Source organism: Schistocerca serialis, chromosome 8 (genome assembly GCF_023864345.2).
Source record: "Schistocerca serialis cubense isolate TAMUIC-IGC-003099 chromosome 8, iqSchSeri2.2, whole genome shotgun sequence".
NCBI classification, from domain to species: Eukaryota; Metazoa; Arthropoda; class Insecta; order Orthoptera; family Acrididae; genus Schistocerca; species Schistocerca serialis.
Genome location: NC_064645.1, coordinates 481,213,174 through 481,239,021, shown reverse-complemented (window position 1 = coordinate 481,239,021; position 25,848 = coordinate 481,213,174). Strand labels below are relative to the sequence as shown.

General features: G+C 41.0%; 1 protein-coding gene across 3 annotated transcripts in view; it reads right to left on the bottom strand.

Annotated features, from left to right (window-relative positions):
• LOC126416176 (protein arginine N-methyltransferase 9-like) overlaps window positions 1-25,848 on the bottom strand; it is a 126,551-nt gene that overhangs the window by 76,745 nt on the left and 23,958 nt on the right. For 2 of the 3 annotated variants that reach the window (XM_050083749.1, XM_050083750.1), the window contains 3 exons: window positions 16,503-16,739; window positions 14,026-14,193; window positions 13,521-13,787 (listed from right to left, as the gene is read on the bottom strand). In XM_050083749.1, coding sequence (XP_049939706.1) covers window positions 13,521-13,787; window positions 14,026-14,193; window positions 16,503-16,739 — 672 coding nt within the window. The remainder of the gene's footprint in view (window positions 1-13,520; window positions 13,788-14,025; window positions 14,194-16,502; window positions 16,740-25,848) is intronic. The other variant, XM_050083751.1, reaches the window with a different exon arrangement.

Sequence of the window (25,848 nt, the reverse complement as noted above, 5' to 3'; positions counted from 1 at the left end):
ATTCTGCCAGTACCCCGTCTCCTACTGTCCAAACTTCACAGAAGCTCTTCTGCAAACCTTGCAGAACTAACACTGCTGGAGCTAACACTCCTGGAGCTTGTTGGTTATTATGCCCACATAGAATACAGCACAGTGGTTGCAGCTTAGCTTGTAGAGTACATGACTGCTTTCACAGGTAGCCTGCCTTTGAGGGGAAAGGTGATGCTTGTGACCGGACTGGAGTAGGTGGTAGTGGAAGGATATATGGGACAGGTCTTACTTCTAGGTCTGTTACAGGAATGGGAGCCACAAGGCAAGGGGTAGGGAGCAGGTGTCAAGTAGAGAAGGACGAGGATGTTGTGTAGGTTTGGTGGATGGCAGAATACCACTGTGGGAGGGACAGGGAGGACAATGGGTAGGACGTTCCTCATTTCAGGGCACAATGAGAGGTAGTCCAAACTGTGGCAGAGAATGTGATTTAGTTGCTCCAGTCCTGGGTGATACTGAGTCTAAAGGGGAATCACCCTCTGTGGCTAGGCACTGGGACTTTGGGAGGTGGTGGGTGACTGGAGAGATAAGGCAAAGGAGATCTGTTTCCGTATAAGGTCGGGAGGTGATGTCGGTCTGAAAGATTCAGTGAGACCCTTGGTATATTTTGAGATGGACTGCTTGTCACTACAGTTTTGATGGCCACAGGTAGCTAGGATGTATGGAAGGGCCTTTTTGGTATGGAACAGGTAGCATCTGTCGAAGTGAAGGTATTGTTGATGGTTGGTAGGCCTGATATGGACAGAGGTACTGATATAGCCATCTTTGAAGTGGAGGTCAACATCGAGGAAGGCAGTTTGTTGGGTGGAGGAGGACCATGTGAAGTGAATGGCTGAGAAGGTCTTGAGATTCTGGAGAAATGTGGTTAGGGTATCATCACCCTAACATGAAGATGTCATCAATGAATCTGAACCAGTTGAGGGGTTTGGGATTCTGGATGGTTAGGACGGATTCTTCTGGAGTCCGATGATTAGGTTGGTATAGGATTGTGCCAGGCTGGTGCCCAATGCCGTAGCATGGATTTGTTCGTACGTGATACCTTCAGAGGTGAAGTAATCATGGGTGAGGATGTAGTTGGTCATGGTGACCAGGAAGGAGGTTGTAGGTTTGGAATCTATCAGGCAATGGGAAAGGCAGTGTTCAATAGCGGTAATGCCACAGGCATTAGGGATGTTAGAGTAAAGGGAGGTGGCATCAATAGTGATGAGCAAGGCACCTTGTGGTAAAGGAACAAGAACTGTGGAGAGTTGATGGAGGAAATGATTGGTGTCTTTACTATAGGAAGGAGGTTGCAAGTAATAGGCTGAAGGTGTTGGTCTACAAGAGCAGAGATTCTCTCAGTGGGGGCACAGTAACTGGCCATAATTGGGTGTCCTGGGTGTTTCGGTTTATGGACTTTAGGAAACATGTAGAAGGTAGGAGTGCAAGAAGTGGCAGGGGCGAGGGGCAAGAGACTCAGGGGGAGAGGTTCTGGGACAGGATTAAGGACTGAGGAGAGTCTGGTGATCCCATTGGATTTGAAGTCCCTCTGTCAAGTAATCCCTACAGTTCAAAGCCATTGTGGTGGAGCCTTTGTCAGCAGGTAGGATTTCAAGGTTGGCCTAAGTTTTTAGATGGTGGATTGTGGCTCTTCCTGTATAAGTAAGATTAGCTTGCGTGTTGAGGGATTTGGGGAAAGATAGTGAGGCAAGGTTCAATATTAAGAAATTGTGGAAAGTTAATAAGATGATTATTCGGGGTCATGGCAATGTGACTTGGGGTACTAAACTCCTGACTACATCAGCTGCCCTACCCTCTCCCCATCATACTCCTGCATACTCCCACGAGCAGCACTTTACCATCCATCACCACTACCCCCCTATCCCTCCCCCTTCCTCCCCCAGCTTCTTCCTTTCCCCCACTACCCAGACTGCTTCTCCCGTCAACTGCAGTTACTTGCAGTCGGCCTCGGTGACCAGAGACAGTGGTCAAGTGTGTCAGTTATGTTTGCATGACTGTGTGTGTTATCTACTTCAGAAGAAGTCCTTTTGGCCAAAAGCTTACTTGTCTAGCAGTCTTTTTGCTGTGCCTGTCTGTGACTAGACATCTAGACTATCTGGTGATCAGCAATCTATCCTTTTCATAACATTGTCATTATTCTGTTCTGGATTTTCCATTGTTTGAAATTGTTATTAGCATTCTAAGAGGGAATAAAGACGTATATTTTAAATAATTAAATGATGGAGAATTGTGTTGTTCTATGTTTTAGTTTTGGGTCAAATTACCTGACTTGTGTATTTTCATATTGCAATATCATGTGATTACTAAAGAGTTAAGGTGCCCATTGTCTTTGCAGTCATCTCTAGAACAGTACTGTCTACAACTGTTAATTTTGTAACTGTGAGGAATTTGAAATGATAAGCAAGTGTCTTTTATTCATCATGATGACCAGATAGAAAATTATAGTTCATCCCGTATTATTATTTTAAGCAATCAGCATGGTTTCAGGAAAGGTTGCAGCACAACCCATGCAATAATTGAACTGGTCACAAACGTTAGCAGTTCTCTCGATAACAGAATGTATGTATCAGGCATCTTTTGTGGTCTTACCAAAGCCTTCACACTGTAAACCATCACCAGCTGCCTCAAAAACTGACTAGCTATGGTTTTCAAGGAAAATCTCTTAGCTGGATGTCATCATACTTGGCAAACAGAAAACAAAGAGTACTTGTTAATAACAATGGCAAGAAATTCCTCTCTAGCTGGCAACAAACACAATCAGGTGTCCCACATGGCTCAATATTAGGGCCACTACTATTTTTGTATTACATCAAAGATATGCCATGCCACATTGAGTCAGATACCATCCTTTATGCAGATGGTTCAACAGCAACAGTCTGCTGTAAAACTGATGAAGACTTAATCCATCATATTGAGCAGACACTTAGGGAAGTGGAGGTGTGGGTGAGAAATAATAATTTAAAATTAAACTTTGCAAAAACAGAAACTGTTCATTTTGCCATGAAACAATCAGCACAATGTATATGTTAAATTAGTTACAAGGACAAAAAAACTGGACACTGCTAGCTGTCTCAAATTTCTTGGCATGTTAATAAATATAATATATTGTGGAGTGAACAGTCTTGTGTATGTCATGGATGTCTTATCTGGTAACAATGATTTAGTGGTTAAAAAACTGTATATTATGCATATTTTGTTTCAGTAGTTAAGTACAGCATAATTTTCTGGAGGTCTGAGAATACTAATCTGCTCAGAGCCTTTACAAAAATCATTCAAGCAATGGTGGGAGCTAAAAAGAATCAACACTGCAAACCTTTATTTCAAAAAGCAGATCTAATGTCCATTCCAAGCATATATGACATTCTCATTTTCACAAAGAGAAACCCACAACTTCTCGAGGAAAATGCTTCCTGCATCAGTATGAGACTACATCTAAGGCACATTAAATGCTACCTACCTACAGATTCAAACTATATGAAAAAACTCCACACTACATGGGCATGAAATTGGTAAATAAAATCTGTAGGGGGAAAAGCTACCCAGTTCTAAAAAAATACTGAAGGAGACTTGGAAAAATATTTTAAAGGTAAATGATTCTATAGTATAGAAGATTTCTTGAATGATGATCATGTAATATAGTATCTCTCCAAACAGTAACACCTTATATACATACCCACAGATTTTAAAAAAATAATAACCATGTAAAGTAATACATATGTATTGTCACCTTAGATTAGTTTATTACTCTGTAGGTTAGTCTTAAAATTGACAAGCCATCTATGACACAATCTTTGATTGTATGAGGCATGTAATGTGACAATAAAATTTTGATTTGATGTGACTGCCAATTGGACTTTACACGCTAGGCATTGCCAGGACAAAAAGATGCAGTAAGCACCATGAAAGCATTTTTGTTTTCAGTTTTCATTATATTTGCATAATTCAAAGATTTATTTGGTTTCTTCTTAGATTTACACTCATTCACAAATTATCTGAGATTCAGAGAATTTAACTGACTTGAAATTTTGTGCATTATGGTGGTATTTCAACTTTTGGTGTATTCTATTCCACTTACTAGCTGCCAGTGCCAAGTCTGCAGTCTCATTTGTTGAAGCAAACACATGTTTAATGGATTCCTGAATTAACTGTTGGCTTACTAAATCGCTAGTGATAATGACACTTGAATTCTCAATTGATATAATAAAAGATTCCATAGAAATGTTGGAACATATGAGGCAATACTGATGGTGGTGGTTAGTGTTTAACGTCCCGTCGACAACGAGATCATTAGAGACGGAGCGCAAGCTCGGGTTAGGGAAGGATTGGGAAGGAAATCGGCCGTGCCCTTTCAAAGGAACCATCCCGGCATTTGCCTGAAACGATTTAGGGAAATCACGGAAAACCTAAATCAGGATGGCTGGAGACGGGATTGAACTGAGGCAATACTGAACCTATGACTTATATTAGAAGATAAATTAAGGAAAGGCAAACCTACGTTTCTAGCATTTGTAGACTTAGAGAAAGCTTTTGACAATGTTGACTGGAATACTCTCCTTCAAATTCTGAAGGTGGCAGGAGTAAAATACAGGGAACAAAAGGCTATTTACAATTTGCACAGAAACCAGATACCAATTGTAAGAGTCGAGGTGCATGAAAGGGAAGCAGTGGTTGGGAAGGGAGTGAGACAGGGTTGTAGCCTATCCCCGATGTTATTCAATCTGTATATTGAGCAAGCAGTGAAGGAAACAAAAGAAAAATTCAGAGTAAGCAATAAAATCCATGGAGAAGAAATAAAAACTTTGAGGTTCACCAATGACATTGTAATTCTGTCAGAGACAGCAAAGGACCTGGAAGACCAGCTGAACGGAATGGACAGTGTCCTGAAAGGAGGATATAAGATGAACACCAACAAAAGCAAAACGAGGATAATGGAATGTAATCGAATTAAATCAGGTGATGCTGAGGGAATTAGATTAGGAAATGAGACGCTTAAAGTAGTAGATGAGCTTTGCTATTTGGGGAGCAAAATAACTGATCATGGTTGAAATGGAGAGGAGATAAAATGTAGACTGGCAATGGCAAGGAAAGCGTTTTTGAAGAAGAGAAATTTGTTAACATCGAGTATAGATTTAAGTGTCAGGAAGACGTTTCTGAAAGTATTTGTATGGAGTGTAACCATGTATGGAAGTGAAACATGGATGATAAATAGTTTGGACAAGAAGAGAATAGAAGCTTTCGAAATGTGGTACTACAGAAGAATGCTGAAGATTAGATGGGTAGATCACATAACTAATGAGGAGGTATTGAATAGGATTGGGGAGAAGAGGAGTTTGTGGCACAACTTGACAAGAAGAAGGGACCGGTTGGTAGGACATGTTCTGAAGCATCAAGGGATCACAAATTTAGCATTGGAGTGCAGTGTGGAGGGTAAAAATCGTAGAGGGAGACCAAGAGATGAATACACTAAGCAGATTTAGAAGGAATTTAGGTTGCAGTAGGTACTGGGAGCTGAAGAAGCTTGCACAGGATAGAATAGCATGGAGAGCTGCATCAAACCAGTCTCTGCACAGAAGACAACAACAACAACAACATAACAGAGGGCTGAAAATCTGATGCAAGTCAACCTAGCATGATCACTACTTTCAAAACATCATCCATTTTCTTTTCAATGCTTCAAATTTGTTGAGTATGTGGCATAACTTTTGACAAATATGGTTCTATATCTATCTTAGAAGCAAATCATATATTCATCAAGTATTGCAGTAGCCCAGTATAAGTAGGCAAACCGTTTCTTTCCAGTATGAACTTTCACTATGCAATGGAGTGTGCACCAATTTGAAACTTTGTGGCAGATTAGAACTGTGTGCCGGACCAGGACAGGAGCCTGGGACCTTTGCCTCCTCTGGGCAAGTGTTCTACTGACTGAGCTATCCAAACACGACTCAAGACCTGTCCTCACAGCTCTGTTTCCAGCAGTACCCCATCTCCTAACTGTCGAACTACACAGAGCTATGCAGTAAACTGCTGGGTCTCAACCTTCGCTAGCTCCTGTCCTCCCTATCCCTTCCCTGCTCCTATTCCAGCACCACACACATCTTGCATTTACATAGTTTTTTTCCTTCTCTCCTTTCACCTCGCCCCCCCCCCCCCACCCCGTCCTACCCCCAATAGCACAGTCTTCCAATGCTGCACCTCTGCTATGCCTCGCCCTCCCTGCCCCACACATCTTCTGTAATCCCACCCCAGCTAGATTGCTGCTCACCTCACAGTCCCACTCAAAGTGAGTTGTGCTTGTGTGAAGGTGTGTAACTTTTCTACTTAGTCCAATAGCTGAATATTTGTAGCATTCTTTTTCATTGCACCTGTCTGTCATTCAATGTCTCCTCTATGTGGTGAGTAGCAATCTGTCCTTTCCATATTGTTGTTGAACTCTGCAATGTAATACTTTAAATTCTGTCACAATCCAAGGGGAGCCATGCACTAAGTGCAAAAAGGTAATTAGAGACTAAATACAGATAAAAAAAAACATCAAGTATGTTATACAGGAAACAAACGAAAAGTGTTACACAAATGAGAATCATTTCCCTAGTATGAACTGAGAGGTAGCTAAAGGAGATATCAAGCATTAGTAATCTAATTTGAAACAAATGCAGTGTAAAAGATGCTTTCAAGAGAGTTTCGAAGGATTTTTAATTTTTATTCTTACAGTCTAATAAAGTTACCCTTTAATGTTATTCAGGATTAATAATGGAGTCAAAGTGCATAAGAACAACCATGTACTATTCTGCATACATTTCTAACATAAAAATTGAAGTTACTACTTTTCTGCAAAACTTTTTGACAAGTTGCTAAAAACGGGAAATACATAAATTCCGGAAATTAAAACTAAGCTCAAGGTTTATTTTAGTAGCAACTCCTGTCATTTTCTGAATATCTGAACTTTGGATTTTCAAATTTCAGTTGTCACGGTGAGAAACAATGCCCAAATAAGCAGCCACTAATGCAATACATAATTATAACATTTTAACAGAGACCAATATTTCCAGAGTGAGATTTTCACTCTGCAGCAGAGTGTGTGCTGATATGACACTTCCTGGCAGATTAAAACTGTGTGCCCGACCGAGACTCGAACTCGGGACCTTTGCCTTTCGCGGGCAAGTGCTCTGCCAACTGAGCTACCGAAGCACGACTCACGCCCGGTACTCACAGCTTTACTTCTGCCAGTACCTCGTCTCCTACCTTCCAAACTTTACAGAAGCTCTCCTGCGAATATTCAGATAATGACAGCAGTTGCTACTAAAATAAACCTTGAGCTTAGTTTTAATTTCCGGAATTTATGTATTCCCCGTTTTTAGCAACTTGTTCTGCAGGGTTCGCAGGAGAGCTTCTGTAAAGTTTGGAAGGTAGGAGAGGAGGTACTGGCAGAAGTAAAGCTGTGAGTACCGGGCGTGAGTCGTGCTTCAGTAGCTCAGTTGGTAGAGCACTTGCCCGCGAAAGGCAAAGGTCCCGAGTTCGAGTCTCGGTCGGGCACACAGTTTTAATCTGCCAAGAAGTTTCAGATACCAATATACTAAAAAGATAAAAAAAAAGAATATGTAGGGATGGATGAAGATCAGGTGAAGAATGTAACTAATAAAATACTAATATCTAAAATGTTTTTTGTTGGTAATTATATAAGACACTTTCTGCAGTATTTAAAGTGTATATTGAGTATAATTACTGCCCTTGATAAATAATAAAAGCTGACTATAATGACTGATAATTGATACAGAAGTCCATGAAAACAGCTGATTCATTCTACAAACCACAGTTTTCATCCTCATGATGGTGTCTAAACCATGATCAGTGGATAAATTAATGAAATTAATTTCTGGTGATCAAAGACTTTGCAGATCATGCACTAGACTTACTAGTAGCTTCCTTACCAAACATTAAAATGATTAAGTAATAAAATAGCTACAACCAGTACTTTTTATCAGTCTTTCACACTATTTTACTGTACAAATACCAACGAGCAAATACTGAACTTGTGGGTTTTCTATCGACGCTGTCAAATTCCACGGATAGAAATAACCAAGATTTTACAAACACATTTTATTCACGCTTGATCACATGAAAAATCACACAGCATACAAAAACAACAAAAGTCAAACACTTTCTGATGCTCACTGTATCAGAAGATACACTCCTCATTCCAGAGTCATTGGCAATCCATGATCGCCACTAGGACCCCCCTCCCCAGGAGTGCAGAGCACGGGGGAGAGAAAATGGGCATTGTAAAATACAGGGATGTTGTAGGCCACTCGATGAGTGTTGGCTGATCATGCAAGATAGGATGATCACCCATGTCATGGCTGGTCCAAATGGAAGGCATGGATGGACCATTTCTTGTGGAGTTGGGGAGGTCTATCCAGGGTGGACTAGAGAATGTATAGGCTGCCATCCACCCTAAGAAGGACAGACCAGTTGCCCAGCGTATGTGAAGTGGACAGGCATGGGAGGTGGAGGTGGTGGAGTAGCGGCAAAGAGGGGGACGCATATCTTGAGCATCCCATTGGTGCCAAGTGTTGCTGTTATTCCACCTGCATCCATCTCATCTGGAACGGGGACTGTGCACCACCATGGAGGACGAAGAGTGATCCATTTTGGAGCTGTAAGGAAATCACGTTGTGTGGGCACCCAGAAGTGTGTATAGAAAAGCAAATATCATTGATGGGGGTCACTGTTGGAGAATGGGGTGCAGGGGGATATTGTAGCTTGAGAAAAACACTAGAACACACTCGGGGAACAGCAGCTGACAGCACATGTGACGATGTTATGTCACACGCAATGTGTGGTTGAACCTGAGGCAGCAGATTGTCACACACAGATCCTGAGTGAGGCAAGGGAGGGGAGTCATTGCACACAACCACTGAGCAGCTGACAGCATAAGCTCAGCACACACGAGATATGGTTGGTGCACAGGCACAGAGGTGGCATGTGTGGGTTCAGGGTCATTGCGTGATGGTGGAGAACTCTACTCAAGAGGTGTGGGACAGATTCCTGAATCATCCAAGCTGGTTTAACCTACTGAAGTGAAACTGCTGCTGCTTGTCACTGATGATGATGTCCATAGTATTAGCCGTGCATGCCAATACCGAATATGGGCCAGAGTAAGGCCGCTGTAGTGGCGATTTGACATAATAAACTTGCATGAGTCCAGGGCCAGATGCAAGAAAACTGGTGGACAGGTATGAGCTCACGGAAGAGGCATACAGATAGCAGCTATGTGCAACTGGACACACTCAACAAAAGCGATGAGATCAGATAGTTTGAAACTTGCAGCATCACCAGCAAACTCAGATGGGAGGACTAATGTCTTGCGATACAGGACCTCAGCAAGTGATGCCTGGCAGTCTGTCTTATAAGCTGTATGGATTCCTAACATGACTCAGGAAAGGGCGTCAAATCTCTCACCATTGTGGCACCTGTAGGCTGTTTTGAGAGTCCTGTGTCAATGCACAACAAGCCCGTCGTTCTAAGCGTTATATACTGTAGTGCAAAATTTATCCACACCACAGAGCATGCAGAGTTTCTGAAGTAACAGTTATCTGAACTTCCTACCCCAATCGGTGGTCGTGGATGTAGGGCACCCAAAACTAGCTGTCGAGGAAGATAGCAGTGCTTGTGCTACAGAATCCGCCATAATGAGCACAAGAGGGATTGCTTCCACCCTCCGGGTAACAAAGACAATGATGGACAAGACATATCTGAAACGATCAGATGCGGCTAACGGCCCAATGAGGTCTAGGTACAGGTGACGGAAATGGCCTCTTGGGATACCAGATTTGACTAGAGGGTGCTTACGCCTGTCGACTTCGCTTCACTGACATGACACACACGTGCGAAGCAACACACGGCAATCATTCTTCACACCTGGCCATATAAATATTTCCATGACAATACACGGTTTCACTCATTTTTTCATATTTTTATGTATTTCTCCATATTTTTGCATATCTTACATATTTTTGCATATCTGTGCATGTTTTTGTGTATCTTTACGTATTTTTTGTGTGTCTTTTTCCCTTTCACCTTCTCTCATAACCATCAAGACCTATTTTGCCCATTTCTGCATTCCCACTTCCTTAATACCATTGCTGCCACAGTGGATCCCTGCTCCATCTTCCTGTACCAATTCAGAAAAGTGTCCCTTTCCCTGACAAACACCCAGTCCCACATCCTATTTCTCAAATGCTGCCTAAACCATGGAATCCCCCAAAATGGCCTAACCATAAAGATCCCTTTCTCTGGATTCCACCCTTCCTTCCACAATGACCTTCACCTTTTCAGATTCTGCCAATCCCCGGTCCCCACAAACTTGGAACTGCAAAAACACATCTCACATGGCGCAGGCATCCCAGAAGCACCTCTGCTCCCACTACTACTGTGCAATCCCTACTACATACATCACATCCCTGAAATTGAATCCCTTGCTCTCCAGCACCTGGAGGAGCATTCCACACACCACCTCCATAAATTATCCAACCTGCTGACATCCTACTACCACCTCAGGGCACCACTATCCAACTCCTATCCTACCTGCAGTGTTCTTCCTTGTCCACCCCTCACAGCATGTACACCCTGCCTAGCTAACCTTTTCAACTTGCCACATCTGTCAAAACTCCCTACCAACACTCCACCAAATCCAGACCTGAAACATTCCTTGACACTGTTGTTAATCTTTCCACCAAAACTCTCAGCTCCGCAGAAGTTTCAGTCCTATAAAAGGCCTCGCTTTTATTCCTACACCCAGATTTAACCGTGCTGGATTTGTAAAAGACCTACTCTCCTTCCGATCCCTGCAATGGAAGCACTTTTTTGCCATCAATTCCTCCAATCAAAACCAACCTAATTCCAACACTGACCCCTGCTTCTTCCAGTTCATATCACCATCAAATCATGATCTTCCCCATCCGACCTAACCACCTGCTGGTCACCTTCCAGGATCAATTTAGCCTCACCAACCTTCCCAAGGTCACTTTCTCAGAACACCAACTTTTCATTGGAGGAAAGAATAGCCACACACAACCTCAAACCAAATCCTGACCTAATCATCCTACCTGCAGACAAAGGTTCCAACACTGTTGTTATGAACTGCAGTGACTAACTGGCAGAAAGTCTCCACCAATTATCTGACTCCTCCACCTATAAACTCTGCCAGAGTAATCCGATTCGAGAAGTCCAACACAACCTCCACCCCTGCTCAAAGTCTTCGGCCCTTCCCAGAACCTCTCCAATGAATTCATTTCCATCCTCACCCCTATGACATCCCACACACCCACCTTCTACATGCTCCCCAAAATCCACAAACTCAACAATCCTGGACTCCCTGTTGTGGCTGGTTATTGTACTCCCTGTGACAGAATTTTGGTCCTCGTTAACCAGCACCTAAAACCAATTGCCCATAATCTAGCCTCCCACATAAAACACACCAAACATTTCCTTCTTCAACTCTCCACCAGCCTCACCCCTTTATCTCCTGAACCCCCACTTGTCACTGTTGAAACACCACCTTCCTACACAACATCCCTCATGCCAACAGTCTTACAGATATTAAACACTACCTTTCTCAATGCCTTTCAGGCTCCAAACCCACTGCCTCATTCCTCATACACCTTACTTTCTTTATCCTATCGCACAACTACTTCTGTTTTGAAAGGATGGTATACCAACAAATCCGCAGCACAGCCATGGGCACCGGCATGGCACCCTGCTATGCCAACTTGTTTATGGACCATCTAGAGGAGGCCTTCCTAGTCTCCCAAAATGCCAAACCCCTAGTCTGGTTCAGGTTCATTTATGATATCTTCATGATCTGGACTCAGGGCCAAGAAACCCTATCTTCAGTCCTTCACAACATCAACTCCTTCAACTAGGCATCCTCAACGCAGTGTGCCACCTTCCTGGACATTGACCTCTCCCTCTCTGATGGCTAGAACAACACATCTGTCCAAAATAAACCCACCAAGCATCTACAGTACCTGCATTTTGACTGCTGCCATCCCTTACACACCTAAATGTCCCTGCCATACAGTCTGGCCTTCCAGGAACAGCATATTTTCAGTGACAAGTACTCCCTTGCCCAGTATCCCAGTATGCTGAGGGTCTCACCAAGGCCTTCGCAGACAGCACTATACCCCCCCAGACCAAGTCCGCAAACAAATCTCCTGTGCCATTTCCCCTCACACCCCCAATCCTCCCACTACCCTAAGAACCAGCCACAAAGGAATACCCCTTTGTCACCCAGTACCACCCCGGACTGGAACAACTGAATCAAATCCTTTGCAAGGCCTGTGATTACCTATCGTCACACCCTGAAATGAGAGACCTCCTACCCAGCATCCTTCCCACCCCTCCTAAAGCGGTGTTGTACCGCCCACCCAACCTCCACAACATCCTAGTCCATCCCTATGCCACTCCCAATCCCAATCCCTTGCCTCAAGGATCATATCCCACTGGAAGATTCAGGGGCAAGTCCACCCACACAGCACATCCTATTCTAGTCTTGTCACAGGTTTATCCTACCCCATCAGGGACCAGGCCACCTGTAAAAGCAGCCATGTCATTTACTAGCTCTGCTGCAATCACTGCACAGTTTTATATTGGTATGACTACCAACGAGCTGTCCACCAGGGTGAACGGCCACCAATAAACTGCGGCTGAGAGCAAAATAGACCACCCTTGATTTATATGGCTATTTCACTACTCGAGCCATTTGGATCCTGCCTCCCATCATTAGCTTTCTGAACTGTGTAGATGGGAGTTATCTTAAAAACACATCCTCCGCTCTGTAATTATCCTAGCCTCAACTTATGATAACACAATGTCCCCATGCCCTCCACCAAACATTATACATACATTCTGTCCAATAATTTCTGCGCTATTCTCGTCTCTCCTGTTCTTTGTTTGCCACCCTCTGCCAATGCACCTGTCCATATTTCACCATTCCTCTCCTCTTTCACTCCTTTTTTTCCTCAACTCCCTGCCCCACAAGCTCCTGACGCTGACCCTGTTGGCATTCTAGTCCCTGTACACTCTGCCAGACAGCATTCAACTCTCTCCCCACCCATGCAATGCTATCCCTTCCCCTTCCCCTTCTCCGTTCCCTCCAGATTGCTGCTTGCGTCCCATGTACAGCTGCATTCCGGTTTGAGGTACCGGAGTTGGTGGTCATGTGTTCACGAAGTGAGCTTGCTTGTGTATATGAATGGTGTGTGTTTCTCTTTTGCTGAAGAAGGGTGTGGCCAAAAGCTTTATGTAACTGTCTTTGCAACTTAATTGCCTGTTTCAACTTAATCCATCTTCTTTATGGTATATACCAATCTATCTTTTCCTACATTGTTGGATTTTGAAAAAAATATTTTAATAGCTATTTTTTTTAATTCAGTTATGAGGTTGTATTAATACTTTTGCTGACTAAAACAGATGAAAATTTAAGCACCAGAAAATACCTGGTTCCTCTGGGTACATGCGTTATGTCATCACTGTCATAGGGCCCATCAATTTTAGCAATCAGCACAGGCTCCATTGAGCTCATGGAAGCACGGTAACAGGATGCAATGTAGTGGCTGGAGATGGCCACGACCCTTAAGAATGCACCACAGGGTATCACTTGCGCCCCTGGGGCCATGAGTGATGATGATGCATGTGAAAGTGTTTGCAATATTCCTTCTCCCACCAAGCCAGCATCTACAATCTCAGTCACCACCAAAGAGACCCTATAAAACACATTATGGATGACAATTTTCTCATCATGTGTGTTATTTTAACCACAGGTATTTAGAGGGACAGAAAAAACAACTTACATAGATTGGAATATGAGTGCAGCCTATAAGTATACATTCATATGGTTTGTTGTTACATTACACAAATAATTATCGATATCTCAAAATGTAATTAGTTTGTGGAGACAATACAAAACACATGACAAGTTGTTCAAAGTGTATGGTAACTTACCTGTTTGGAATATCTTCGGGTATCCTTATATCAGTTGACATTTTGTTTATCAGACGGATTTTGCCACTTGCATTGTTGGCTGAAATGACTTTTTCTGCTATGTTGATCATTGTCTCAGAGACATCACATGAAAATACTTCTTTTGCCCCACCTTCAACAGCAAATAAGCTGTAGAAAAAGGAAAGGAAAAGATCCAACACCACCTAGCATTGTATTACAAAATTATCTGTGATAATAGTACATTCCTGATGATAGCGTTTGAAAAGTGACACTTCACTGTGTTAAAAAAAAAAGTTTCACAAATACATTAAACTAGTCAACAGACTCAATACATCAAATGTGTAATGTCACTGAGTAATTTGCAATATGGTTCTATGCATGGCTAATTATTTTATTATGATTCTCAGAAGCATGTTATCTTGGATGCAGAGTCATCGTCAGATGTAGAAGTAACTTCGGGTGTGCCACAGCGAATGCTGGACCCTTGCTGTTCATGTTGTATATTAATGACCTTGCAGACAATGTTCATAGCAACCTCAGACCTTTTGCAGATAATGCACTTATCTATAATAAATATTAAATAGATCTTGATAAGATTTCAAAGTGGTGTAAAGGTTGGCAACTTGCTTTAAATGTTTTTAAATGTAAAATTGTGCACTTCATAAAATGAAACAAATGTAGTTTCCTATGACTATAACCTCAGAGAGTCACAGTATGAATTGGCCAGTTCATACAAATACTTGGGTCTAACATTTTGTAGCAACATGAAATGAATCATCACTTAAACCCAGTCATGAGTAAAGCAAGTGGTAGACTTCGGTTTATTGGTAGAGACTGGGGAAGTGCAATTAGTCTACAGAGGAGATTGCTTATAAATCACTCTTGTGATCCATCCTAGAATACAGGTCAAGTGTATAGGACTAGTAACAAATGGGACTAACAGGGGAGATTGACTGTATACAGAGAAGGGCAGCATGAATGGTCATAGTTTTGTTTGAACTGTGAGAGATTGTCACAGAGATCCTGGAAAAACTAAACTGGTAGACTCTTGAAGAGACACATAAACTATCCTGAGAAATACTGCTAATATAGTTCCAAGAATCAGCTTTAAATGATGACTCTAGGAATATAACACAACCCTCTACTTATCACTCACATAGGGATCATGAGGAAAAGATTAGAATAATTACAGCAGGCTTAGAGGCATTCAAATAATACATGAATGGAATGGAAAGAAACCCTAATAACTGGTACATTGGGATGTACCCTTTGCCATCCACTTCATGGTGGTTTCCACAATATAGATGTAGATGTAGACGTAGATATAAATGTAAAAGGACACAAGGAGATACCTAAAACAGCCAGAGCCATTCATGACATTTGACGAAAATAAACATAGAAATTTATCATAATAAATACACTGTCATACTGGTCACTACAAGTATTTCATTTTCAATAAAGCAGTAGTACTGAAAGCTGGCAGCCATTATTATAAGACAACACACAAGAAACATGCAGTACAAGTGGAAATTGGCATGGGTGATTAGATCTAATTTGCTTGGAGATATACAGCAAAGACGGAAAGAAAATTAGGTTTTAATAGAATTGAGGAGGGAGGGAGAGTGGTATTAGGGTTTATTACCCTGTTGATGATATGGCCACAAGGTTGGGTTGAACTGAAACAGAGAAGAATTTTGGCAATATCCTTTTTGATGGAAGTGCATGGCATTTGCCTTTACCTGTTCAGGAAAACTGCAGCAAAACTAAACTGAATCACTAGACAGGCATTTGAAACACACTGACATATATACAAAGGAATCGAATCAACATGAAACTGAATGGAAAGGAAAACTAACGATGAGAGATTATTAAAGGCAATAGAAAGGAGGAAAATAAAATTTATTGGACATGTCACCTGACACAACAATTCGATTATTAACATTCTTAAAGGCAAAGTACTGGGAAAGACAGGAAGAAGATAGCATAGGATGAAGTATTTGAAAGATATTGAGAAGAGGATAGGATGTGACAATTACATGGATCAGAAACAAACAGCCAATGACACAAGACAGGTTGCATCAACAAGGCATTGGCCTTTCAAATATGTATTCCACCTATTTTGTGAGTCCACACTACTTTAAGTCATGTGTCATCACACCCAGTAGTTTCATACAAAGAGGAAGTGCAGTGAGAAAATATTGTAGCAACATGTAAATTTAAAATAGATGCATACATACAATTTTTGGGCAAGTTAATTAAAATAAGAAAATCCAGTGTCCAGTATTTTAGTCTAAGTTCTTACATGTGCAGCAAACAATTAAAGCTTTCTTCAGAATCCATGCCTATGTTACAGAGAACTGTTGATTCAGACTAAAAACTGTGTATCAGAAATGCAATCTGCAAAAACTGCACCACTATTCACTATGGCTGCATAAGACATGATTATTTGCTAAACACAATCATTTTTATTTACTTACCTCAAAATGCCTGTGCCTGTACCAATGTCCAATACAGAATTAAAGCCCTGACTGACTTTTTTAATGATTGCATCTCTGTATGCTTTGTTTCGTGAAGAGTCATTTAGCATACGAAAGTGCCATCTTTCCACCAACAGATTCTTCACACTTTGTAAATTACGGAGGGCTTGCAGATTATCTGTATTCACATCAACTGCTTTTTTGAAGTAGTGTAATGCCTCTTTCAGATGATTTGACCTGAAAGCAGCAAGTACAGTTATATATTTACCTTATTGGTTCCGTATTTTGCAGAGAAATTCCTTATTTTTCTAGAAAGACATGGGGGGAAAACAGACCTTTGAGATTACTGCATAATTTTGGATTTTTTGGCATTTGATTATTTTTGCTCTTCTACAGTATTCAGATGATTACATGATGAATTTATAAATAAAGGCAGTGGTTCCAACTAACAAAGTACGGCTTGGGCCCCACCCTCGACTGCTCTCAAAGCATAGCTGCAGCTTAAGGGAAGATCCACTCACATCATGGCAACTGAAGAGACAAGAGCGCTTCACGTAGATGCACCTCCTCCGCATCACCAGAGTCCCAAGCCTAGTTGTGGTAGAACAGGGACTGAAAGCCATGACTTGTCCTGACTTTGCACTCCGCCCCCTCCTTTCCAACTTGCCAGTGGAGCCACACCTACACTCTGCAGGCTTGTGACCAACAGCAGAAGGGAGGGAGAGGAGATAAAGACAGCATCTGATGAAGAAAATCAGTCTACGAGAACACCTGAGGATGGCAGGAAGTCATCTTGCTGAAATATGACAACATTTGGATGATATTGTCCATCTGCGTATCCAAGAAGAGTTGAAAACAATGATATATTTATTCTTTTTAGCTAGATGCAGAGTCAATTATGTGATTGGACCAAGCCTATAAAAATAATTCTCTGGTTCTGGCCATAAAATACACTTGCAAACAATGGAATTAGAGGTACCTACTTTTGCCCTATTGACAGCAAAAGTGTGTCATGGCACGGACTCCCACAGGTGCAAGGGAGCTATTCGGACCCAGAGCCACTCAAATGCCATCAACAGTTACTGGAGGCAGCCGTTTTTCTGAATGGATCCAAAGCGATGTGTGTTTCAAATTCTATAATTATGCTATCATATTTTGATGGATTATGTGTGCTGGTATACAAACAAACCCCAGATAAGAGCTGGATTTTTCTGCTTTACATATGGACTTATATTTGGATGCAACTTATATTTGAGGTAACCTATCATAGAATGATATCATCTACAAAGCAAATACGGTTGAGACATTTTCCATCCATGCTGATACCTTTAAGTCTCCAGGATAGACACTATAAAACATCCTCCAGAGCCGAGATGAATAGCTTATGTGAGATTGTGTCTCCTTGCCTGCCGTCTCTTCTTGTGGGAACCTTTCCAGTGATCCAGTCTTCCTTTATTTTCACATGTAAAGTGGGTTTCTCATAAATGTAGCAGATTAATTCAGTATAGTTATAGGCAATGCAGGCTATGTTCATCAACCTCAATACTGCCCAGGTTTCGATTATGTCGAACACCTTCTGGTAGTCTATGAAGATCATGTGAAATGGGATGTTATACTCCATACATTTCTCCATTAGTGTACATGTTGCTTGAATATGGTCAATTGTAGTGAAACCTTTTCTGACTGTTCGACGTGCTGGAAAAAGTCAAATTTCTGCTGCAGGTGGTTCGTAATGGTTTCTGTCAGCACCTTGTAAAATACAGATAAAAGACTAACAGGCCTACAATTCTCAATGTTTGTGTTGTCATCTTTAGTGAAGAGCAGAATGACTTCTACATTTTCTGATGACTCTGGAATCTTCACTTCTTCGAGAAATTTATTTAATAAATTTAGGACCGCTTCCTCATTTCTTAAGCACAAAAACGTGCAGTAAGAATTATATGTGGTGTGAACTCAAGAACATCCTGCAGAAGCCTGTTTAGGGAACTAGGGATACTAACTACAGCTTCCCAATATATTTATTCCTTAATGAAATTTGTCATTAAAAATATATCACTTTTTCAAACCAACAGCTCAATTCATGGAATCAATACTAGAAATAAGAATAATCTTCACAAGGATTTAAAGTCACTTAGTCTTGTACAAAAAGGTGTGCATTATTCAGGAACACACATTTTCAATAACTTGCCAGCAGCCATAAAAAGCTTAACAACCAATGAAATTCAGTTTAAGAGAAGCCTAAAGGATTTATTGGTGGCCAACTCCTTCTACTCCATTGATGAATTTCTGAGGAAAACCAACTGATTTGTATATAAGTACAACATAACTTCTGCACAATTTCAGTGCAGTAATGTGTTCACTGAAAATTTGTGTGTGTGTGTGTGTGTGTGTGTGTAAGTATAATCTAACTTCTGCACCATTTCAGTGCAGTAATGTGTTCATTGTAAATAAGTATTACAGTAGTTGTATTACATGTTTCTTACCTTATAAATAAATATAAAACTTTTTTATTTTAAATTCAGTGCAATAGTATTTGTAAAATGACTCTTAGTGTTCATTAAAAAATGACGATCATTCCACTTGGGACCTGTGGAATGGTACATTAGCTTATTTGTTTTAGTTTAAATATTTGTCATGTATTGTTGTTTTTCTGACATGTTCCACATCCTGGAGGACCTCCTCACTACGGATCAATTGGAATGAAAGTAAATCTAATCTAATCTAATCTAATCTAATCTGATCTTCCCCTGATACCACTGACTTCTTGAGTTGCTTCAGAGCTGTTTCCATTTCATTTTTATTGATATGTTCAATTTCTTCTGATGCCACATTTATAAAAAAAACTTCGTGCAGGCTTTGGCTTGATAGTAATTGACTGTAGGGCTTCCAACGAAAGTCTTCACCAGTTTTTATAGTTTTGTCTCTTTCAGTAACAACTTCTTCTTGCCCATTCTGAATGTTGTGGATGATAAGCCTACATTTTCACTGGAATGAAAAACTCTCATGTTCACATTGATTTGGTTGGTCTCTTCCATCAGTGTTGTTTTTTGCATTCATTGATCTCTTCTGATCACCTTCTTAACGTTTTTATTGAGGTCTCTGTATATGGGTGCATCTACATCTCTATCTACACCCTGCAAACCACCGTGAAGTGCATGGCAGAGAGTGTGACCTATTGTACCAGTTACAGCACTTATTAGGTTTTCTTCCCATTCCATTCACGCATAAAGTGTGGGAGCAATGATTGTTTGAATACCTCTGTGCGTGCTGTAATTATTCTAATCTTGTCCTCACTATCCCTATTTCAGCAATACATAGGGAGTTGCAGTATATTCCTCAAGTCATCATTTTAAGTGAGTTCTTGAAACTTTGTTATTAGACTTTCTTCAGATAGTTTACATCTGTTGCCAGCAGTCTGCCAGTTCAGTCAATGTTTCATCTTCCTTCTATAAGCTGTTTTGTTTCAAGGCTGAATGTTGGCTTGTTCCTTTTTTGGAGTCCCCTACCTTTCCCTACTGCTGTTGGAATACTATTCAGTGAGGGTTCACTCAGTTCCACTCCTCTTAAGTTTTCTGTTGGTTGTTAAGAAAATTCATCATCATTTGACCCCTCTGGTTTCGCGATAAAATATGCAAAATTTCCAATGGGGGATGTTCTTCTGTGAACTACACTATGTTCCTAATAAAATCAACAAGTATTAAGGAAAATGTGGTACTTTCTGAACTTTCTGCTGCTGTCAGAGCCTCATAGATCTGTTCTAGTTCTTCATTGGTTGAAGGGGAAGTAGACTTTTTTTGGTGATAAGGTGTTCCCTCCTGTTTGAATTACCAGAGCTACGCCGCCAATATGCGAACTTAGATCTGAGTTATACCGAAACAGAAGGTGCTCAGACTTGAGGACACCAGCTGCTTCTCATTTGAGCCTCATCTCACTGATTCCAAAATGTCCCATTTGATGTTCTGCAGTTTCTATTCCAAACGGCTGAGATGTTCTTCCTTTGAGTTTATATTGTTGTTTAATTTGATAAGTGGGTTTTTTGCACCCTATCTCCTCCCCTGGAATCCAGGTGGCAGATTGACATTTCAATGCGAGGTTCCAAGCCTCCATCTCTACATGCTTACTTAGGGTATGGTGGTTTTAAAGTTTGACATTTTCATTCAGGGAAGGTTTGGACCCTATCTTCTGATGCTGGTCCATTGTGGACTGAGGAGAGGTGGAGGACCATATAGGAAGTAACAAAGTTGACTGCTGCGTGATCACTAATAGCCATAGCAGAAACGCACACCTGATGCTGTCTAGCTTCTGCTAGCTAAAGCAGGGCCTCTCCCTAATGCTGTGCGCCTGGCCTATCCCGCTGGACAAACGTCCATCACTAAGGGCACAACAGCTAATGTGTCAACAGAGATTTTGATGGATAAGGGTTTTAAGGCACATTCCCCTCAGGATGATGATGATGATGACGATGAGGTCCCATACTCCGAGCAGCGTAGGGGATGATGCGGGAGACCCGCACTGCTGTACTAGGCAAGGTCCTAGTGGAGGTGGTTTGCCATTGCCTTCCTCCGACCATAATGGGGATGAATGATGACGACAACACAACACCCAGTCATCTTGAGGCAGGAAAAATTCCTGACCCCACCGGGAATCAAACCCGCGACCCCGTGCGCGGGAAGCGAGAAAACCAGGAGCCAGTACAGTGCAGGGTCGCCACCCCCCGAGATAATCCTGCTCGTAGTGGATTGTGAGATGGGATCACCAACTATCAAAGCCACGACATAAAACCATGATAATTCTCATATGAATACTGTGGTAGCCTAGAAGTGATGTTGGTATGAAACCATCAGGAACTAAATTACGAATATTCTGTGCCGACTGTGAAGTGCTACACAGAAAATTAGCACTATCCTCAGCATGGTTCTCTCTGTCTTAAGTGTACTGCAAAATGCAAAACTCTTCAGAATAGACGCTTTGCACTTTTATTAACAAAGCATCCGAAGTGGTAATATTATAATCATTACAAGTAGATGATTTTTGTCTTGCTTTCAGTATTTGTAGACTGAATGATAGCTTTGCTTAAGGGGCAACACCACTGTAGAATTTTCAAAAAATCATTTTTTTATTGGTTCAAAAGATGCTTTGAACCTTCTAAAATATGAGGCAAAAAATCTAATCCCTGAAAACAATTTGTTTTATGAAACTCCGAGCTCCTCCTCTAGCACATTGGATGATCCAAAACAGCCTATCTACACCAACTCAATAGCCCCTGTAATGTCTCAGTATAGCCAGAAGCATTTCAAAATAGTAGTACATTAGAATGGCGTTAGCAAGCAGCAGTATGTGTACAAAAAAGACAATACTCTCTTTGAATCTTGATTTTTGTGTGCAGCATTGTTTTTTGATAATTTACTTGTGATCTTAAGGCATACAATTTTGTCTTTCAAGTACGAATGAGTGGTAAAAAAGGTATGAAAGCATTGTATCCAACACAGTGTCAAAGCAGTATGCCATCAAAGCATCCAATGAATACATATGAGGCTGAGACGTCAGTGCCTCTACTAAGGAACTGAAGGACAGTGACCAGGATTTTGATGTGAATTATGGATTGAGCTACAGGATTATAAATGTTCTTCCCCCCCCCCCCCTCCCCCCTGCTATTTCTCAATACATGAAATGTAAAATGTGCAATTGAGACATCATGCTGCAAGAGCAAAGCCCCCGAGGCTTAGGCTTCACAAAAATTATTGCTTGTCCAAACTGCCCAGAAGCTGGTATACCAAGCAGTAAGATTATATTGAACGCATATGAAATCAACTGTCAAAACATCCTAGCAAATGCGCATGCTTGGAGTGGGGCTAAACAGAACTGCGAAGTTTTGTATGTTCATGGAACTGCCATGACCAATATTTCAATTGTTCCATGATAAACTAGTGTATAAGATTTTAATCATAACGATAACAGTATGACAGGCCAGTCCTGTGATACCAGGTTAATGGTAAGAGTTTTCTAAAAATAGAATTTTGTCATTTGTTCATGTCTATAACACATTTGAAAACTTCAAATGCATTTTTCTTGGAATATGATTTTTCAAAATTGAATGCATCATACCTCTGACAATTTTCAATCTTTTTATTGGAAAATTTAACCACAAATTTGAAACAACATTTTGAAGTGAAGCGTGTAAAGGATTTTCAATTAGTTGATTTAAAAAATATTTATTGACAAATGACTGTCCTTTTTAGTGAAAATTGAGTGACTTCATTCAAACACTCACCAATACCACAAAAATCAATATTCCTAAATTACACAAACTGGTATCAGTTCTAGTGCATGCTGTAGATCGCCTCAAATTCAACATGCCTTGCAAGAATTGCTGCACTGTCACCATTTTGTAATATTTCCCGATTTTCTCTCTAACCGTTCCTTCAGTCCTAAAAATTGTTAAAAAACACCTTTTTAGGCCATTAAAGCAGTGCTATCCCTTAAGGTGACTTACTCTAAACAATACTGCCAGCATTCTGTGTTCCCTGTTCTAGTGACAAATGCTTCTCCTTTCATGTTAGATGTTACAATTTCACTTTTTCAGCCATGGCATATGGTTTTCTGTGCACAATTAACTTTCTTGATTTGGAACTTTATGTTATTTGTAGCTTACCAAGTTTCTCTGTGGATGTTCACATTTTGCAGTCAATGGTGTGTTGCTGTCTCTACATTTGTGTTCGTATGAACCATGGACCTTGCCGTTGGTGGGGAGGCTTGCGTGCCTCAGCGATACAGATAGCCATACCATATGTGCAACCACAACGGAGGGGTATCTGTTGAGAGGCCATACAAATGCTTGGTTCCTGAAGAGGGGCAGCAGCCTTTTCAGTAGTTGCAGGGGCAACAGTCTGGATGATTGACTGATCTGGCCTTGTAACACTAACCAAAACAGCCTCGCTGTGCTGGTACTGCGAACGGTTGAAAGCAAGGGGAAACTACAGCTGTAATTTTTCCCAAGGGCATGCAGCTTTACTTTATGGTTAATGATGATGGCGTCCTCTTGGGTAAAATATTCTGGAGATAAAATAGTCCCCCATTCGGATCTCCGGGCGGCGACTACTCAGGAGGACGTCGTTATCAGGAGAAAGAAAACTGGCATTCTACGGATCGGAGTGTGGAATGTCAGATCCCGTAATCGGGCAGGTAGGTTAGAAAATTTAAAAAGGGAAATGGATACGTTAAAGTTAGATATTGTGGGAATTAGTGAAGTTTGGTGACAGGAGGAACAAGACTTTTGGTCAGGCAAATACAGGGTTATAAATACAAAGTCAAATAGGGGTAATGCAGGAGTAGGTTTAATAATGAATAAAAAAATAGGAATGTGAGTAAGCTACTACAAACAACATAGTGAACGCATTATTGTGGCCAAGATAGACACAAAGCCCATGCCTACTACAGTAGTACAAGTTTATATGCCAACTAGCTCTGCAGATGACGAAGAAATTGAAGAAATGTATGATGAAATAAAAGAAATTATTCAGATAGTGAAGGGTGATGAAAATTTAATAGTCATGGGTGACTGGAATTCGGTAGTAGGAAAAGGGAGAGAAGGAAACGTAGTAGGTGAATATGGATTGGGGCTAAGAAATGAAAGAGGAAGCCGCCTGGTAGAATTTTGCACAGAGCACAACTTAATCATAGCTAACACTTGGTTCAAGAATCATAAAAGAAGGTTGTATACATGGAAGAAGCCTGGAGATACTAAAAGATATCAGATAGATTGTATAATGGTAAGACAGAGATTTAGGAACCAGGTTTTAAATTGTAAGACATTTCCAGGGGCAGATGTGGACTCTGACCACAATCTATTGGTAATGAACTGTAGATTAAAACTGAAGAAACTGTAAAAAGGTGGGAATTTAAGGAGATGGGACCTGGACAAACTGACTAAACCAGAGGTTGTACAGAATTTCAGAGAGAGCGTAAGGGAACAAATGGCAGGAATGGGGGAAAGAAATACAGTAGAAAAAGAATGGGTAGCTTTGAGGGATCAAGTAGTGAAGGCAGCAGAGGATCAAGTAGGTAAAAAGACGAGGGCTAGTAGAAATCCTTGGGTAACAGAAGAAATATTGAATTTAATGGATGAAAAGGGGAAAATATAAAAATGCAGTAAATGAAGCAGGCAAAAAGGAATACAAACGTCTCAAAAATGAGATCGACAGGAAGTGCAAAATGGCTAAGCAGGGATGGCTAGAGGATAAATGTAAGGATGTAGAGGCTTATCTCACTAGGGGTAAGATAGATACTGCCTACCTGCCTACAGGAAAATTAAAGAGACCTTTGGAGAAAAGAGAACCACTTGTATGAATATTAAGAGCTCAAATGGAAACCCAGTTCTAAGCAATGAAGGGAAAGCAGAAAAGTGGAAGGAGTATATAGAGGGCCTATACAAGGGCGATGCACTTGAGGACAATATTATGGAAATGGAAGAGGATGTAGATGAAGATGAAATGGGAGATATGATACTGCGTGAAGAGTTTGACAGAGCACTGAAAGACCTGAGTCGAAACAGGGCCCTGGGAGTAGACAACATTCCATTAGAACTACTGACGGCCTTGGGAGAGTCAGTCCTGACAAAACTCTACCATCTGGTGAGCAAGATGTAAGAGACAGGCAAAATACCCTTGGACTTCAAGAAGAATATAATAATTCCAATCCCAAAGAAAGCAGGTGTTGACACGTGTGAAAATTACCGAACTATCAGTTTAATAAGTCACGGCTGCAAAATAAACTAACACGAGTTCTTTACAGACGAATGGAAAAACTGGTAGAAGCCGACCTCGGGGAAGATCAGTTTGGATTCCGTAGAAATGTTGGAACACGTGAGGCAATACTGACCCTACAACTTAACTTAGAAAATAGATTAAGGAAAGACAAAACTACATTTCTAGCATTTGTAGACTTAGAGATAGCTTTTGACAATGTTGACTGGAATACTCTCTTTCAAATTCTGAAGGTGGCAGGGGTAAAATACAAGGAGCAAAAGGTTTGCACAGAAACCAGATGACAGCTATAAGTTGAGGGGCATGAAAGGGAAGCAGTGGTTGGGAAGGGTGTGAGACAGGGTTGTAGCCTATCCTCGATGTTATTCAATCTGTATATTGAACAAGCAGTAAAGGAAACAAAAGAAAAATTCAGAGTAAGAAATAAAATCCGTGGAGAAGAAATAAAAACTGTGAGGTTCACCAATGACATTGTAATTCTGTCAGAGACAGCAAAGGGCCTGGAAGAGCAGCTGAACAGAATGGACATGGTCTTGAAAGAAGGATATAAGATGAATACCAACAAAAGCAATACGAGGATAATG